General features: G+C 41.1%; 1 protein-coding gene across 8 annotated transcripts in view; it reads left to right on the plus strand.

The window, feature by feature from the left end:
- zc3h18 (zinc finger CCCH-type containing 18) overlaps positions 1-19,976 on the plus strand; it is a 59,708-nt gene that overhangs the window by 37,627 nt on the left and 2,105 nt on the right. For 6 of the 8 annotated variants that reach the window (XM_026174860.1, XM_026174856.1, XM_026174861.1 and 3 more), the window contains exons 11-19: positions 838-963; positions 2,830-2,922; positions 5,803-6,069; positions 10,792-10,908; positions 11,122-11,130; positions 11,220-11,425; positions 15,311-15,525; positions 17,145-17,244; positions 19,110-19,197. In XM_026174860.1, the coding sequence (XP_026030645.1) occupies positions 838-963; positions 2,830-2,922; positions 5,803-6,069; positions 10,792-10,908; positions 11,122-11,130; positions 11,220-11,425; positions 15,311-15,525; positions 17,145-17,244; positions 19,110-19,197 (1,221 nt within the window). The remainder of the gene's footprint in view (positions 1-837; positions 964-2,829; positions 2,923-5,802; positions 6,070-10,791; positions 10,909-11,121; positions 11,131-11,219; positions 11,426-15,310; positions 15,526-17,144; positions 17,245-19,109; positions 19,198-19,976) is intronic. The other 2 variants (XM_026174862.1, XM_026174864.1) reach the window with 1 other exon arrangement.

The following is a 19,976-nucleotide window of genomic DNA, read 5'->3' on the forward strand; positions in this document are numbered from 1 at the left end:
AGGTGCTCCTGTGTTGATGGTGATGCTGTTGGAGAAGCACCTGCCCACCCTCACCACCTGAGTTCTGCCGGTGAGGAAGTCCAACACCCATGCACACAGACGGCTGTTAAGTCCCAGATCCCTCAGCTTTGTGAACAGTCTGCAGGGCACTATTGTGTTAAACGCTGAACTGTAATCAACAAACAGCATTCGCACATAGTTACCCTGTTTTTTGTCCACGTGGCTGAGAGTGGTGTGTAGGACGTGGGCGATGGCATCCTCTGTGGATCTGTTGGATCTGTAGGCGAACTGCAGCGGATCTGTGGTGTCTGGGATGGAGGAGGAGAGATGATGTTCTTCAGCAGCCTCTCAAACACCTTCATTACTACCGAGGTCAGTGCAGCTGGCCGGTAATCGTTCAGGGATGAGGGTTTGCTGTTCTTGGGCACAGGGATGATGGTGGATCTTTTGAAGCATGTGGGGACCACAGACTTCGCCAGGGACTCGTTGAAGATGTAAGTGAACACACCTGCTAGCTGGTCAGCACAGCAGCGCAGCAGACGGCCGGTGATGCTGTCTGGCCCCGCCGCTTTCCTTGTGTTCACTCTCCTCAGTGAGGTCACAGCTGCAGAGAAGCGACCCATTAACTGCAGGAATGGTCATTTGCGTCTCATACTTTCACCCCTCAGTACCCTCAGGGGGGAAGTTACACAAATGGAGTGCACTGAGAGCCAAAAACAACCTTCGTCCTGTTCTGGTTACTTTTTGTTTTAGTGTAGAAGGTAGAAAGGAATTGCTTGATAATTCTTCAGTAGCCCATTCAGAATTTTAATTGGGTTTATTCCATGTGCGTTTCAGGTCCTCGTCCCGCTCTTCATCCTATACAGGCTCCGGATCGTCCCGTTCCCGCAGCCGTTCCTCCTCATTCAGCTCCTACTCCAGCCACTCGTCCCAACGCAGCTCCTTCAGCGGCAGCCACTCTAGGTACATAAATCTTATAGTGTGTTTGTGTTTTTAATGTGTTTCTGCCAGAGGTGTGGACTCGAGTCACATGACTTGGACTCGAGTCAGACTCGAGTCATTAATTTTATGACTTTAGACTTGACTTGAAAAAATGTTCTAAGACTTGTGACTTGACTTGGACTTTTACACCAATGACTTGGGACTTGAATTGGACTTGAACCGGTTTACTTGAAAAGACTTGATATTTTACCCCAAATATAAAATTTAACATGCATATTATATAGAGATTGAAAATGTGACGTCATTCACGGGTAGAACCGCAAAGGATTCTGGGAACTCGTGGCAAGCGGTACTAGCGCACGCAGGCTTTCAATTAAAATCAGTTATACAGCGATAAAAAGAAACACAAAAATGTCAAGAAGCTGTTGTATTATTAACTGCAATAGCCGGTCGCATGACAGCCACGGGAAGCCGACGGGTAAAGAGATCGGTTGTTATCGGATTACGTCGTTGAAGAGAAATTGTTCGAGCCATGTTTCCGAAGTAACAAAGACGCGACGGATGGCCTGGATTGCAGCCATTCAAAGATCAAATATAACGTCCCAGAACACTCACAGGTTAGTCTGCTCCAAGCATTTACACGAAGGTCAGTCTGCTGTTGTAGTTAATGCGTCATTTTTCTTAACATAACTGGTGATATAGGTTACAAGCAAGTCTGGCGCTGAACAGAAATTGTCGCGCTATGCTCCTTTATTTATTGTGCATAAATAGTGAATTGTCCTGACACAATATTGCGTTTCGCTTCTGTTATTATGGTACATTGACAAAAACATATACTTTTATTCACAGGATAAAACAGTTGTTTTGTATCACTAATTGCCCAGTACGATTACAGCATACAATATTATTGTCACTGCTACATTTCTGTGATGCTACCAGAAATTATTTCCACTACTAATTAATTACCGTTGAGCTCAAAGGTCCTATTAATAAACGGTTAACGAATGTGTATCTATGAAGACGATTTGTGAGACTGGTAAACTTATGATACGTACGATGGTCTTTCGTTCTACACGGTGCATTTCAAGGTCCTGCACCCATCCGTCGGTAAACTGTACCTGGGCTTGTTGCAGTGACCTGAAGTTACTAAACTTCATGAGTGTATGCACTCACTCCAAGAACCGTATGATTATAAATATGCATATAAATATGCTACGATGAGATAGCTGACTTCATCTAACTAGCAAATGTTGTCCAGGCTACGTTGGTGATACAGTTTTTTTTAATGTGTATGATATTTTTGTCATGCGATTTTAAAGCTGGTCCTACAACCGCATCCAAGAATAACATGCAGCGTATCTCAGAACTGTCGGTGAAAATTATTCTTGGAGCTAGGTTTAATTGAGCTGCATTTTAAAGAGGTGCAATTTCACAATTTGTGTATATTTTCTAAGTTCACTATTTTGTCATGTGTTGAGAAAAACACAGATTTAAAAATTACATGGTCTAATATTTACATCTAGCATAACTGCAACATGCCTTTTTTCGTTTTTTTTTTTTAAGACTCGAAAGGACTTGAAATTCAAAGTTTCAGACTTGTGACTTGACTCGGACTTTTACACCAGTGACTTGAGACTCGACTCTGACTTGCCTGACATTACTTGAGACTTGACTTGAGACTTGAGGATAAAGACTTGAGACTTACTTGAGACTTGCAAAACAATGACTTGGTCCCACCTCTGGTTTCTGCTCTCCAACACCATTTTTTGACACATTCTGCTAAGATATGTCAAGCCACTCGAGAATTTCTAAAATTGAAAACAAGCAACTGACTATGAATCGCATTGTTTTGTGCATTTGAGTGATCTGATCTGATCTAATTTATAGGTCTCAGTCTTTCTCCACATCTCCCTCACCAAGTCCAGCAGCACTGAGGAACGCTAAGAACAAAGCAGACCTTCAGCCTGTTGTAGCCAAAGGGTAAATATTAAAATTTTTAAAAGTTTCAATGTAAATCCTGAGCAGAGAGTGAGCTGCTTTGGCGGAGGTTTGCACTTGAAGGGCTTCTTGTTGATCGGTAGCTGCAAGGTTGCATTCCTATGCTGTGCAATGCAGTGGGCATTAGAGGCACAGCACTGGAGTGGTTCAGGTCCTACTGTTGGAGCAGACTTTTTGTGTCAGTCTCTGTAACCATGTGTCCTCCTCTGCTTCTCTCTTCTGTGGTGACCCACAGGGCTCAGTTCTAGGCCCCCTCCTCTTTTCTTTGTATGTGCTCCGTCTTGGTTTTATACTGAGCAAATACAGCGTTGCTTTTCACTTTTATGCTGATGCCTGTCAGATCTATGTAAAGAAAAAAGGCACACATTCTATACAGCCATGACTTCAGTGTCTTGATGACATTAAAGCTTGGGTGTCTTGTAACTTTAAAATTCAATGACAAAAACACTAAGATTATGCTTTTTGGTAGCCCCACTGAGACCTTCAATGTGTCTTTAGATTCCTTGGCCCAGTATAATGAGCCAACTGTCACAAAGCTCGGGGTCAAAGTGGACTCTGAACTTTAAGCTTAACAGTTAGATTAAGGCAGTCATAAAATCGTGCGTCTTTCAGCTCAGGCAATTGGCTAAAATAAAACCAAATCTTTCACGGCAGCACTTTGAGACAGTTATTCACAACTTTGTTACCACTCAGCTGGATTACTGTAACAGACTTTATATAGGGGTCAGTGCTTCATCCATTACTCATCTACGGAGGGTGCAAAATGCTGCAGCTCGTCTTTTAACTGGCACTTTAAAGTCTGAGCACATTTCCCCTATTTTAGCTTCACTTCACTGGCTGCCCATTCCTTTTAGGATTCATTTTAAAGTTATTTTAAAGCCCTCCATGGCCTAGCCCCATCTTATCTCTCTGAGCTGCTACTGACTTATACACCCACGCGCTCTCTCAGGTTAGCTGATTAACTGTTCCTGAATGTACCCAGGACTGAGCGTAAACTCAGAGACTCTGCTTTTGCTGTAGCAGTTCCCAAACTGCCTCTATACAGGCCTCTTCTCTGCCTGTTTTTAAAATCACTTCTGAAAATCCGTCTCTTCACCCTGGCCTTTGACACCTTGTGAGATGTTGTTTTTCTTAGTTTATTTTTCTTTTAGTTGTTTTATTTAGTTTTGGGGTTTTTTTGTTTCATTTTATCTACTGTTCTCAACTTATTTACTGTACAGAGTTTTGGTCCTGTGCTGGCTGTTTTAAAGTGGATTATACAGAAAGTTGGATTCGATTCGATTGGATGGCCTGGTAAATGGTAAATGGCCTGCATTTGTATAGCGCTTTTCTAGTCCATAGGACCCCAAAGCGCTTTACACTACATTCAGTCATCCACCCATTCACACACTCATTCACACACTGGCGATAGCAAGCTACATTGTAGCCACCGAGCCCTCTGACCACCACCAGTAGGCAAACACGGGGTTAGTATCTTGCCCAAGGATATTTGGCATGCAGCCAGGATGCAGCCTGGGATCGAACCACCGACCTTCTGATTAGTGGCTGACCTGCTCTGCCACCTGAGCTACAGCCACCCATAGTTGGATAGTTGCATGCTAGCTACTAGTGGTGCAACGGATCACGATTGATCCGAATTCCGAACCGATCCCAGTTCGGCACGCACGTGATCCGAAGATTCGAAAAAGAAAAAAAAAAAGTATGTGTGTGGTGCGCGTGGTCAGTCTGTCGAGCGGTAGTTATGGTCAGCGGTCCAAGTAGCGGAGTACAGGAGTTTGCGGCATTTAAGCAGCCCTTTGCTGCCCAATCCGACTGGGCTATTGGGGTGTTTAGCTGCAGACGGGAGGCCGTATTCCGTTGTGCAAAACAAGGGGTTTAAACTGTGATGAACGTGCTTGAGCCACGCTATGATATCTCGTTGCGCGTCCACTTCAGCGACAAGATCGTTCCAAGCAGGTATGAGCAGGAGAAGTTTAAAGTTATGGCTGCACTGTCCCAGGCATCTTCTGTTGCTCTAACTACAAATGGGTGGACCTCCAGGGCAACGGAAAGCCACGTGACCGTGACCGCTCGTTATATCACAGCGGAGTGGTAGGTACAAGCCCTGTACTGCCCTATAGATTACATTAAATTAAATGAAACTTTATTTATCCCTCGGGTGGTTTCCTCTGGGAAATTCAGTTTCCAGTAGCACAGCACCGACAGAAGTTGCAGAATGTGAGCAGAAATATACCATATATACACATATATAAATACAGAGAACACAAAAGGCATAAATACAATAAATAGGAATAAGAATACAAGGGAACGGCACATTTCAAGTATTGTGAGTCTATTACACCGTTGGATATTAACAAAAACTATTGCACAGTGAAAAGGTACTACAGCTACTTTTTCCCCCCTCCTTTGTCCCCGTTTCCCCTCCCTCTCCCCTCCAGCGAGGAGTTAGACAGTTTGATGGCCTGTGGGACAAAGGACTTTTTAAGTCTGCTGGTTCTTGACTTTGGGAGAAGCAACCTTTCCCTAAACAGACTTTATGGCTGTGTGCAGAGGATGCAGAGGCTGCCCAGCATGGTCCATAATGTCCATATTGCACCTTAATTTGTTTTTATATAAGTGCGTGGAATGAGTCTTCAGTTGAATGTTTTTTAATAAGCAAAAAATACTTAAATAAATAAATGGCAAGTCGAATTTTTGTCTTTTTTTTCTATTTTTGCTGATCCGAAATTGATCCGATCTGTGACTTAAAACTGTTATCCAATCCGAACCGTGAGATTTTTCATCCGTTGCACCACTACTAGCTACTATCACATGCCTGCCATTACTGTCTGTATACCTATAAGATCCCTTTTCCTTCCCTAGCATACCACTGAAGCAGGATGCCATGCCCCCTCCTCGCAGGGACAGGCCTCCCATGAAAAAAGCTTCCAGCCCTTCTATGCCTTCGGGACTGCAGTCCAGACCATCCAAACCCTTGCCAGATGGAGGAAAGCCTCCTAACAATCCACGAGATGCTGGAGGTGCAGGAGCTGGTGGAGCAGTCAAACCCCTGCCACCCAGGGAACCTGGAAAACCTGTCAACTTGAGGGAAGGCAGGCGGAAGGAGCGACAGCAGCATCCTCCTCGAAGGTAAGCATCTCATCTTAAAGCTTGTTTTGTTTTACAGGACACAGAAATTCACAAAAATGGTTATACACTTATACATTTGACATGATCTATTACAAGATTATTGGCTTTAGGAGAAGTTACTAGTGTTGTTTTGTAGCAAGAGGCTCCTGGATACAAACCCATGGAGGGCCTGTTGTGGATTTTGCTTCTTATTTAGAATGAATGAATAAATAAATAAAAAAGATGACATTGAAAAAGGAATTTAAGCTATTTCAAGAATCAGGAAAAGTTGTCTGCACACCTAATTTGGTTTGACATTTAACTAGATACAAGACATTTATGAGGCAATGCAATGTCAATGAATCAGCATAAAATAAGAGGACTGCATTAATCTGTTGATGTTAAAATTTAAACACAGCTTGGAATCTGTGTTGCTATACTTTTCTTTGGGAATTGGGAAAGGATGGTTCAGTTGTGACACACATAACATGTCCTTCATGAAGCTAACAGAGCAGTCTCAGTTGTGTTAGGTTAAATGATGATTAGATGAAAAGTTGGCTTGAACAGGAAAAAATGTGACAGAGTTCACTATGACAAGGAAGAAAGGCAAAGAAAAAACAAAAACCAAAGAGCTAATACTCTGTTCCAGGTATTTCAATTTTTTTTTTCTGAAGTCTGTTGTTTTACTCTCTTTTTTCTTTTTGGGGGGTGCAAAAGGAAATGACCAGCAAAAGCACAAACATAAACAAGAGTAGCCCATATTATTCTTTATTTCACACAGAACAAAGAGAGAGACAGAAGCAGATGATGTACTGTGACAGCCCCTAAAGATGTCAGTCAAAAGAAGAAGAAATTGTATGTTAAGTGAAGTCTGACTGCAACAGTTCAACAAAAAAGAACTCTTAGTTCTTAGTCTTAGTTATTAATCCTCAGGCCCTTCCAGAACTCTTATGGTACTTAGATTTGTCATTCTGTTACTTACTTAAATGTGTGGCTCCTGCCAAATTCTCAAGTGAGCATAAAACATTTTGGATGTTCTCCATGTGTGTGTAGGTGGATGGCAGCATGTTGGCCCACCATGTCTATTTTGCTCACGTTTTCAAGGAAGTGCACAAACAGTGAACGGCGTTGTTTAAAAGTTTCATTTGCAGTAAGGAGAACTGTGTTCTTATTTGCATATTTTTGTAATGTAAGTGATAATGCAGATGTATTCCACTTTGGGGGAAGACCATAGAGCTCACACGTGGGCGAGTGAGTGGGTACATAGTTTGAGGAAAAACCTCTCTTTTGTACGCTTATGTTTGTGTTTGTTTATGAGAGTGTGTGAGAGAGCAACATCAGCCAAAGCGGAAGAAGAGTAAAAGGGCAGGGAAGAACAGTCTGTGTGTGCAAGGCTGTTTTCGTGTGTGTGTGTGTGTGTGTGTGTGTGTGTGTGGGGGTGGGTGCAAGTTTGTGGGCTGATTGAGTTACATGTGGAAATAATCCAGGAAAACCAGTTCAGGCGCTTGTTATTATGTTTACTTCCCTTCCTTTAACTTCACTCTGATGAACCGATATATATATGATGTAACTAGGGGTGTAATTTATTGTCTGCCTCTTCAACACGATGGTTTAAACTTAAACTTGCAGTATTAAAAAGAGTATAGATGGGCGTGACTGGTCACCTAGATGTTTAAATTTAGATTAAACTGTATATAAAAGATTAGTTTCAGGGGTTCTGAATTATCTTATCTTTTATTTTTATTATTTACCTTTTTCGTTTTATATTTAGTGTCGTTCTACAGTATTGGCTAAGGCTAGCAAGCTTGACTATCAAGTTGGCTGAGTAAAATACAGAATAAGGCTAGTCACCGGTACAGACACATGGATGACACCTGGGTCATAATCAAAACCCAAGAAGCAGAAACCCTCGCTGCTCACATCAACTCATTGGATAGAAATATAAAGTTCACCAGGGACGATACAAAGGATAATAGTTTGACATTTCTGGACTGTGCTGTGCACATTGAGGAGATTGGAAGCCTCAACATTGAAGTTTACACAAAGCGCGCCCCCCCACACACACGCGCACACACACACACACACACACACACACACACACACACACACACACAGAATAGTGCCCACTCTTTGACTCCCACCACCTGCTGGAACACAAACTTGGAGTAATCAGGTCCCTACAACACCGGGCAGAAAACATTTGCTCTAATGCAGAAGGGGAAAAAAAGGAACACAGAGATGTGAAGAAAGGTCTTTAAAAAATGTGGTTATCCCACTTGTGCTTTCATCAAATTGGCAAATGGGAGAAAAAGAATGACAAACAGAATAACATTGACATCCCTTATATGTAACAGGTTAATCAGTGAAACTCGGGAAAATCCTCTCCAAGCACGACGTCCCAGTGTACTTTAGACCCAGCCACACCTTCAGACAAAAAACCACTTCATTCTAAGGACAAAATTCCCAAACATAAAGTAATCAACATGGTGTATGCTGTGGAGTGCAGCAAGGGGTGCTCTACATTGGAGGACGACGTCACGTTTTACTTTCTTGGATCGCTTTGAAACCCTGCCAAGCACGCACCATTTTAGAACCTGGTACTATAACCTAATGGAAACCCCCGAAAACTGTGGCGAGTCAACCCGTACTAATGGAAAAGGGGCTATACTCACAGATATTCACTAACTGGTTCTCAGTACAGGACTAAAAAGGCATTACTAGAATCTAATTACCAAAATTGTCACAAAGACGTCTTGTACAGACTGTACCATACAGCATTTGCTATGACTCCACCACTTCATTTTTGCTTGTATCACTTGTAAGTGACTACGCTTTAAGTAGTGTATTTATGGAACAGAAAAGCTAAAGGTGGTCTCATATTGTATCCTACTGTATGGGAAGGACTCGGCTGCTGCTCTCCGGTCATGTGGCGTGTGGTCGCCTCCTTACCCACACAAGTAAAGTGGTGCCAAGCATACACCAAATCCACCTCATCCAGGAGATGTGATACTGTCAAAACTCTTTTTACCTCCAATTAAAGACAGAGCATAGGCAATTTTTTTAATGCGTTAGTTTAAATTGCATGTGCGCTTTTCTTTTTCTTTTTTTTTGCCTTTGTCTTTAAAATCTTTTAATTTCTAAAATGCTCACTCAATTTCTAAAATACAAAGCAATGACCAGTTCATTTTGAAAGACCTATGACTTTTCTCTGGTGAATATCTATTATTGCTCATTATCGAATATTAAATAATATTGAATATATTATTTATATGAATACTATTTATTGTTATTACTATTATTTAGGAAGTATTTCTTATCCAATTAATCAATGGAATAATCAGTAGAATACGCTCACAAAACGTAATCAGTAACTGCAGCCGTACTTGCACTGCATTTTACAGCATTTTGGTTTTATTTGACGAGGGAAAAAGTGATGCAGAGGAATAAGATTTGCTGTTTAAGAGCCAAACATTGTCCAGTGTTGACTTTTAGTAGGGAGATAGTAGCAAGATAATTGTGTCCACCTATTTAGCTCAGAAAGAACTCATGTTCCAACTGATACATTTTTGTTGATGTTATGTCCATTGTGCTAAAACAGTATGTCAAAATGAAAGAAGAAGAAAAAAACCCCTAAAAAGTCAGCTATGAGGTTGTGCTGAAAAGAGTGACAGCAAACAAGGCGAGGCAACAGTTTTTAAAGGTGAAATATAAATGTCAAAAATGGCCAATTATAACCTTGACTCCATTTTCACAGGTTTTACAGCTTTTCCTACTGATAAAGACCTTGTTAATGGTCATTCATACATTTTTGTTTGTTGTAAAGTAATAATAATATTAACACAAGGAAATTCTATGTGAATTAACAGAACCTTTGTTTTATCATTACAAGAATAAACTACCAGAACCTTCACTGGAATTTTACACATTTATTTATTACAATCTAAGTCCAAAGAGTCACTGACAGGTTTCTTTCATTTATCTTAAAAAACAGCATTTCTTTATCATGTTGAAAAACTGAGATGTACTGTTGAAATTGCACTTTTTCGTATATTAGATATCTCAGGGATTATATGTGTAGTTCAACTTCTTCATAAAAGTTTTCACTGGTCCAGCCCAGTTGAGATCAAACTGAGTTGTAAGTGGCCCATGGTGTAAAATGAGTTTGACATCCCTGTTCTAGAGGATTAGTCTGCTTTCTAAAACCCTTATTAGCAACATTAAAAACAGTCACACTAAAAGCTATTTTCCTTTAAAATGGGCTTAGACTTCTGCATTATAATCAGTTCTGATCATTTCAGCTCGCACTGTACATTGTGCCATTCCATCCTAACTCTGCTCACAAAAATGTTAAAACTTGCTCACAGAAATCCTTAAAATCTCATTGAAAAATTACTTTTGGTCTTCATTTTGGGAGCTTCGATTGACAGCAGCTACACTGACATCATTTGCAAATATGATTATCCAGCATGTTAGTTAGAAAAATACATCAATGAGCAATGATTTATTTGATGATAATGAGGGTGGTGACTTGATAAGTCTCCCAGAATGAACATTAACAAGAGAACATTTGTCAATAATAAATTAGATGTACTAGCATGTACTCTCCTTCAGGTTTCTTTTTTTGGTGATGATCTGCTTGTGTGAAAGCTACTGAATAAATTCCTGTCTTACTCTGGTTTTCGTTTATTTAGAAAAAAACAAAACCTTTTTGCATTCTTAGCTCTGTCTCTGTATGTGCTGCAGGAGAACTATGAGTGGGAGTATTAGTGAAAGTGGTAGCAGTTATACTGGTTCCAGCTCCAGATCTAGATCCTCATCCAACACCCTCTCAAGATCACACTCTGGATCCAGGAAATCCAGGTACTTATTCACAGTCATTGTCCTGAGTACTGCATTTTGCCAGTTAAGAGTTGAGTACTATTATTACTATCATATCTTATTTATCTGTTGCCTTGGCCCTTATTGATCTGTATTTACTCGCAATGCAACCTAATATCAGTAATTTATATTTCAGTAATTTATATTTTCTCTTCTCTTGCTTTCATGCTCTGCCTCTCTTGGAAAATCCTACAGAAAATCCAGGTATGACAGTTGTTGTTCAAGCTTTGTATTTTGTGTTTGGGTATGGTGTTTTGTGTATTCACGGGGCAACCTGTCAATTCTTGTTGCAGATCACTTAGTGTGAGCAGCGTGTCGTCTGTGTCATCAGCGTCATCCAGCAGCAGCTCTGTACGCAGTGCAGACTCAGATGACATGTATGCTGACCTGGCCAGCCCAGTATCCTCTGCCAGCTCACGCTCACCCACACCAAATCACCCTCGCAAGGAGCGAGGGCCTCCACGCGATCGGTCCCCACATGGAAGAGACAAGAATAGGGGTTAGTACAAGCCACCTAACACCCATTCAACTGGAACACAGGACCCAACAGCCTATCATGCAAACATAAATGTAGTGTTGCTGGACATAACAGATTGATTCTTTTCAACCCCAATTTCTTCCCAAAGTTTGACCTTTCTCAGTTTTACGTAGCCCATATTCATACGTCTAATTTTAAGCAAGGTTTGTTAAGTATAATTTTATTTAATCTAACAGCTCGAAATTAAATCTGAAACGGTTGGTCTTAACGTTAAAAAATGGTTTACTACTAAATACAACTGGAATTAATGAATTCAGTTCACTTTTATGTAGCTGACAGTTCCTCACAACAGTCTGGTGCAAAGACCTGTAATGGCAGAAAAACCCCAGTGACACAATCCCCAAGCAGAACACAAGCTCGGGGAGGGGCAGCCATTTGCTGAAACCAGTTGGGGGGTGAGGGAAAGAAGGAGAGCACAGAGAGATGAGGCCAGAACAAACACTATGGTTGAAAGGAGACAAAAGATTTAGTTGAACACAGTCAAGGTAAAAAGGAAGTACACTCACCTATTATGGGCGTGTATTTCTACAGGCAGAAATTATTTCCTATGACGCTGTGATGCACATTTAGGTCATCTTAGTCTCTTTGTCTAGCATTGTCCTTATCTTGTACAACATCCACCTCTATGACATCATCTTGTGAAACCCTAGCTCCATCCGCACAATGCTAGTGGCCTTGTGGATCAGTTTAATGAGTCTGTTGGCATCTGTGACCCCTCAACCTGCTTCCCCAGCATTGCAACAGCATAGAGCAGGGGTCGGCAACCTTTCTGATGATGAGTGCCATCTACAATTTCCTCAGAAGTCAATATGATTGCATTAGTAATAAATTTAATAATGCTCTATATTAACAGTTACACACTATATAGAACAACTTTATACAAATGTATTTGTTTGCAGATGTTGGCAGCTATCATCGAATAGTTATCAGCTATTCTGAAACACAAAAAGACAATTTTTATCCATAACAAGAACTCCATAACAGCAAATACAACAGAAAGTGCAAATGCTATTTATGGTCTCCTCACAATAATGATAAGAAAAATAAACTGGGCCAATATGGCATGTTTGTTAATACAGGGATACACATGTTAATGTGATCTCTGGTCTCCCACTCAGAGAAATAGGTCACTGAGTGTCCACCATTCAGACGGCTACCTGAGGACAGTCATGTGAGAGAAAATCTGCTCACACAGACATGTAGAGCCAAATACTGTCAATAGGGCCTCTGCAATGTTCTGAAGACAGTTAAACTTGTTAGGTAGTGATGCACAGCAGGTGAAAATGCAGCTCCATGAACATGCACAGCTGTAGATTCCAGCTGTGTTCGTAGTTCTGCAAATCTTGACCCACAGAGTCGAGCTTTTCAGTTCAATCAGCTGCATTTCGATGTCCTCTGTGTCCAGCCAGTTAATGCGAGTCAAATCCAGCTGCTCATTAAAGCTTTCTGGTTTGATCAGAAAAGAAAACGTTGGTCCATACACCTGAAAGTCCTGAAAACGCATTGTGAATTCTGTCTCAAGTCTTTGGCTGTATCCGTGTATTTCCGTGGTGCTGATGCTGCGCTGAGCAAACAGCTCCTGAAGCATTTGAAGTGTCGGAATGTGGAAATTTCAACATCGCTTGAAAAAACTGCCAGCTAGCAACGTCCCTCTCACCGGTAGGCTAAGTTATTTTTAGCCAATTACAAGTTGAATCTGGTAGTTGGGGTTGTTAGCTAAGATACCATCATTAAGAAGCAGCACAACTAATGTGTCTATGCGAGCTAATTTGCGATGTGCACCGCCATTTTTTTTTTTTAATGCACCCTCTCAGATTAATTCACTGCGTGTCGTGCCCAGGACTGGGACAAAAAATCGGCCCGGGCATTTTGACTAGAGACCGGCCCACCAGGTATTATAGGAAAAGCCATAAAGCCTTTGAATGAAAACAAACACTGTTGTGACAGTGATGTAGTCTTGTTGGTATATGTGTGATTTCTATACATTTTACATCATCATCACGAAAACTTTGGTTGTAAGATTCTGATCATCATTTATTAAAAGCTAGACATTTTAAATGAGAATAAGAAAGAAACGTATTTCTTTGTGCCCCCCTTTCCCTGTTAATGCCCTACCTGGCAAAACTTTGCTAGACCCGCCCCTGCACAGTTACCAGCTGTCAGCTACTTAGAAACAGATCCTGGTGTTATTTGTCTCTCAGAAAGAGTTCATAACTTCCCTTCAACTCATTCATGTCACCTAAAAGGTAAACCTGTTTCTCCATCACAGCTCTGATGATTCAGTAAGGACATCTCCTGGTTTCATCTTCATGTTTCCCTCTCACCAGATAACCAAACCGGTATCATGACCAGCAGCTTTTACAGCTGTGGCTCCAGCAAACATCAGCTGATACTAGAAATTAATATTAAATAAATTCTAACAACAACTGATCAAGCTTAAACGTGCTGCTGTTGTTTAGCGCGACATCCGGCAGTTTCCTCTTTCTAGCGCAAAGTGGGTGATTAAAAAAAACAAGACAGAAAAGCCGATCAGCTGATCATTGATCAGTGTCATGATTGAAGTAGCAACAGGAGAGAGAGGGGGAGAGGATGAGAGAAGACGAGGCAGCTGTGCAGCAAAGACACAGAATAACTCCAGCTTTGTGTCTTGAAGTCCGGGACAAACTGTGTTCCTTCTCACCTCAATACGAAACGCGTAATATTTTCTCTGAATACGGGACGATTCCGTTTTTTACAGAAAGGTTGGCAACTCTAATAACTAACCTTGTGACTAAAATAAAGTTCAACATCAGTAACATCATAGCACCCACCCAGCTGTATAGAAACTCTGTCATGCTAGCTAGTACGCGATATGAGTTATTGTAACTGACTGTAAAAAGTCAGCACAACAAAAATAAACTCCAGCTAAACTTGGTTTATATCTGACACAGATAGACTGCAGGTCATAACTTCTTACCTGAAGTTTAGTTCACCTGATACTCGGACCGGCGGCTGCCTCAGGGCTCTCCTCCTGCCTCCCCTTTCCCTCATCCACCTGCTGGCCTCTGTGAAAGCTCCACCATAGCCACCACCAAACAACTGAGTTATCTTTCATTGTTTGTACGTTACAAAAAAAACAAAAAACATCGGCCCGTAAAAACAAAAAATCACGATGGGCCCCCCGGGTAAATGCCCGGTATGCCTGATGGCCAGTCCAGCTATGGTCGTGCCATCAGTTAACCCTTTGCATGCCAGCTGTGGCACACATGCCCAGGGTTGCCAACCCCTGGCATAGAGGATATAGCACTAGCCACAACAGGTTGTAGGAAAATCCTGAGCATTGTCTGACAGATATTAACTCATTCACTGCCAGCCATTGGCAGTGAATGAGTTAAACCCATTGACTCATTCACTGCAATTGACGGCTATAGACGTCAATGGCAGTGAATGAGTTAAAAGACGTCTGCCACCTCAGATAATAGAGACAGCTCTTTCCGTAAATTGCGGTTGTGGTACTTCAGCATCTAGCTAGTGCTACTGAAGAGCAGCAATTAGCTCAACAAACATCAGCAAACACACAAACTGTTTGTGTGCAGTTTGTCGCACAGTGTACTGCTAGCTAAAGGTCTAGCTGCTATATTTCACAGAGAGAGAAAAGAAAGCTAGCTAGCTTCCACTAATCACTCAGAGATGGAGAAAGATAAGAAAGACATTGCAGGAGAGGCAGAAGAGAGGTTAGATTTAATGGGAAGGACTGCTCAGTGGGGTTTGATAAACTGGGAGCTTACGTGTAAGTCCTCATGTGTTTCAATCAGACATTGGGTCTGCACACATGACATTCTCATATTTCTTTTTTCATCATTAAAGAAAGACCATCGAAAAAGGATGAACCCTTCAGAGAAGATCGAAGAAAGATTGACCAGTCTGGTCCCCCACCCAGAGAAGGAAATCCCTTGCCCAGAGCAGGGCCTGGTAACAGGGGGGGGCACCCAGTACATCCTCCACCTGGCACCATGGGCCCCCCTGGAAACTATGGCAGTTCAAGTTCCCACAGAGACATCAAGCTCACCCTGCTTAACAAGGTTAATATTCTGCTTTCTTACATTTAAAGGAGTCTGGTTATCTCAATCAGAAAACCTCACCTTTTTTGTTTCTAATGGCTTTTTGTGAACCTTTAATGTTCAAAATAATAAGTCCTTAAAGAAAATGTACTTTCTGACATCTATACAAGTGAAAATTAGCCTCTATTGACGCACTCTGACAATCCATACTAGCATCAACACAATAGACATCATGACTCTGTGAATCATGGAGATTCACCAACAACACAAACCTTTTGCAGCATAACTAATAGATGGTTTAGGGTCGCCTGATCCAGGCCCAACTATAACCTTTATCAGTGTGGCATCTGGCTTGATAAACATAACTGGGTGTCATCTCCATCATAAATGGAATGTATACAATATTTTTAATTAAAAATGTATAAGGAAAGTATGTACAGCGTGAAAAGAATCTTGACCAACTTGTCACTTAGCTTTTGAGTTTAAGAAAAAGCAGTATGCTTACAGACTGGAATCTATCTAAAAAATGATGATTCAAGCTGGTGGAATGCATTACCATTAAACCAAATGGTGTATTATAGTCTCTGTTACTGCCATTAGTTACCACAAGGAGAAGTTCTTTGTTTACAGATCAGTTATTCCAAGCTCACCAACAGGATCACTCAGCATTGTTATTGTGAGGACAAAAAAAATGAAAGCAACTGTATTTAGAAATCTCAAGTTTCCTAAGCATAAAACAATCATGTTCTTTTAGCCTGTCTCACATACTCAGTGAAAATAAAATGATTTACACCATCACGTGAGACATGGTTTAAAAAAAAACAAAACATTGTTACCAAGATTAACGCAGCAAATACGAGTGTACATACATAAATTCCTGTTTTATCACGTTTTACATGGAAACTCAAACTAACAGAGACACACTGAATGCACCTCATTGCCAATTGTAACCAAACAGAAGAAAGTACGTTCATCTTCACAGTATGCAGTTCAAGGAAAATAAAAAAAAAAATGTTTCTAACAAATACGCAAAAATAAATAAATATTGAATTAATTCACTGTCTGTTACAGTCTCCAAAGTATAATGTTCAGTGGTGTCAGGTGGTCCTGTGAAACCAAGCACAGACCGGTCCATTGTCAGAGGCCATAAGATTAGTAACCTTCACTAGTGCTTTTTCTGTGCTATGATGAATTAAATCCTGGCTGAAACTCATCAGAAGAATTGAAACAACTCTTTAAAAGCCAAAGATCTGCAGCCTGCACACTGAAGAGCTCCACATTTACCCTAAAATTTACATTTTGAACACACTGATTTTTCTCCAACCGTAATGTAAGTAGTGGCACTTTTGGGCCTGTGGTTTAAATCCTAAAATTAGAATAAATTAATGAAAATATTTTAAACAAATTTCATTCTTAATAAGGAACTAACCTAAAAATTTGATCAACTTCAATCACTCCTCTTGTATCTGATAGAGAGTATCTATGCTCCCAGCAAGTGTCATCTCAGCAAGTTTATTTGCATTTTTGCATGAAACAATAGACAACTTGACTCTTTACTTGAGCTTGATTTCCATTCCAGTATGGACCCATTTCTTGCGTTTCTGTAATTTTTCCTGAATGTTTGAATTGTTCAATTTCAGCAGCAGGGAGACAAAGGCAACAGGAAGCGGTACCTGCCTGGAGACAAAGACAGGCCAGGTTCCCCCCTCAACAAAAGAATGGCTATGTCTCCAGACAAAGGTGAGAAACATGACTGACTAAATAGAAGCACTTTGTCTCCCAGGGAAATTTGCCTGAGCCTAGCCCCTCTGTTGTACAGGAGCTGCCAACATTCCTGCGCCTGGAGCAAATTCTCCCAGGAAAACCTACTCAGTGTGTCTAGCTTTGCTCTCAGGTCCAGAACATACTGAATTTCATTCCTTCCTTCCAGTTTTCTTCAATTTGGTATAAAACTCCAAACATTAACTGGGGAACCTGTAAACAACAGAGGGTCTAACCAGCGATTCCAATTGCGTTCATCCTTCATGAATGAAATTACGAATCATGGACTTTAAAATCTTTGTATTAGCGTTGTATTAGTTTTGGTGCAATGTGATATCCCGAAGCAGTGCCGCTGCGCACCATTTCTTTAAAGAGTGTAGTGCAAGCTCAGTTTTCAGGTCATCTCCCCGAGATACTGACTGACCAGGGCACACTGTTCATGTCTCTCACACTAAAAGAACAATACGAATTATTGGGCATTAAATCTCTTTGGACCAGCATCTATCACCCTCAGACTGACGGGTTGGTGGAGCAACCGAATAAGATTTTAAAGTCCATGATTTGTGCGCTCTGGTGAAATGGCCCAATGAGGTCCATACACTCAAAAGGGACCTCCATTAGAAGTAATGGGCATGAAGGTGCTTTTGGAATGCCGGGCTGGTTCACCATCTAACAGTCAGGACAAGACACATCGTTGCACATCCCCCCGAATGCCCAGTCATTATTAGCTCCAGAAAATTGCACCTGTTTTCTAGGGGTGCAACGATACTCGTATCGATATTGAACCATTCGATACAGTGCTTTCGGTTTGGTACGCATATGTATGAACAATACAACATTTTTTATTTATTTTAGCAACTTTTCTTCTGTCGATGCTGTCTGTGTTGAGCGCTCAGTGGATCTGCGTTCGACTACTCCGCCTAGGCTGCATTGTCGAGCGCAGATCCACTGAGCGCAGCACAAGCTAGCAAGGCAGTAGCTAAGCTCGTTGCAACATGGCAAATTGAACCTCCCCCACCCTCATTCAGATCTGGCCTTTGGAACTGTTTTGGTCTTCATGTGACGTATGACCCTGAAGGTAAGCACGTCATGGACTAAAGTAAAACAGTATGTTGGATGTGCCACGCAATGCTCAATTACATGGGTGGGAACTAGTGTGTTAGCGCAGTTAGCTCGTTAACGTGTTGACGCCGTCCAGCCCCACGCACGGGGTGATTCGCGGTAACACGTTAATGGAGATTTGCCGTGTTGTGGCGTTAACGTCATTTCAGATTAACGCTGACAGCACTAGTGAGAACACAACGAATATGACTGCACATTTACTCTGACATCACCCTAGTGCAAAGACAAGTGGAAGCAGACAAAAACAACAAGCATGCATGCTACAAACTTTACCCGAGTCATTTAGACAGTCGTTAGCACATGATTCTCCTTATGGGGACCTGATATGTTTAATATGCTGCTGAGAATATAGCCCAGAAGAAGCGTATAGTATAGCTTTTATTTTGGAAAGGGACATTTCTCTGTAATAAACTCTCTTTTCCAAAGATGAGTGATTTCTCCATCAGACAGATTTATTTTTTTTATTACTTTGTTGTTTCAGCAACATTAAATTTAAAAACTGTACTTTTGAGTTAAAATATATATTTATAATTTTAATAAATGACAAATTAAAAAGGCGTGAACATTTTTTTTTGTATTGAAAAAATATCGAACCGTGACACCAAAGTATCGAACCGAACCATCAATTTTGTGTATCGTTGCACCCCTACTGTTTTCATATGAAAAGCTTAAATGTAGTTTAGTCCGTCTGCCTCATTATCTCTTAATCTGGTGTTTTTTAGGCCGTGATAAGAGGATACCTGGCCGACTCCCACTTTCTCCTCGAATAGATCGACCCAGAGGGCGACCCATGCCCCCACAGGGAGACAGGTTGGTGGCTTATTGTTGCTGAAGGCCTGTGGTTTTTAAACCTTCACTGAAGACAAAGACATTCAGCTAGAACTGTGGAATTTCTTAAATCACCTTTCTCTATGTTGTACAGCCTCTGTATAGGCAGCAGTGATCATGGTGACTCAGGCCAAACACATGTCTGTCATGTCATGTGGTCTGGCAAACTTCATAAGCCAAAATGAGGAACAGGCCACAGATAGTTAACCTTCCCTGCACGTGTTGTAGAATGCATTGTCTCTTGTGCAAAATCCCCTCTATGAAATAATTCCGTTGTGTTATCAAGCATCCTGTTTTGTACTGAACTGTACTGAACACAGAGGCAGAACCAATGAGAGAATTGAAATAACAATTTGTTTTGTCCACCATGAAACTCTCATTGTGACTTCCATTATGAATAATGTATGGATTCATGTCATACCACTTTGGACATCCAGTATAAATGTTCCCGTTAGGTTGTTTCCTGGTTTTGAAAATAGGAAAGTTCAAAAAGAAGAGACAGTGGCAAGTTTGTTTGTTTTTTTCCAACATGAAGAGATAGTAATGTTTACTTTACCAGCTACACAGCAAGGTTAACCTGGGTCATATACACTAGTTAACTATTTTAGCCTGCAGTAGCTGATGAGCAAAATTGAGGCATGTCAGCAGACACACATGAGTTAGAAATAACAGAGAGGGTTATGTTGGGGCCAGGGAATTGCCTTAGTGAAACTCTGAACAGACTTGTGAAAATCGAGAGATCAAAGGGACAATTTCCATTT

The sequence above is a fragment of the Astatotilapia calliptera genome, chromosome 7 (assembly GCF_900246225.1).
Source record: "Astatotilapia calliptera chromosome 7, fAstCal1.2, whole genome shotgun sequence".
Taxonomy (NCBI): Eukaryota; Metazoa; Chordata; class Actinopteri; order Cichliformes; family Cichlidae; genus Astatotilapia; species Astatotilapia calliptera.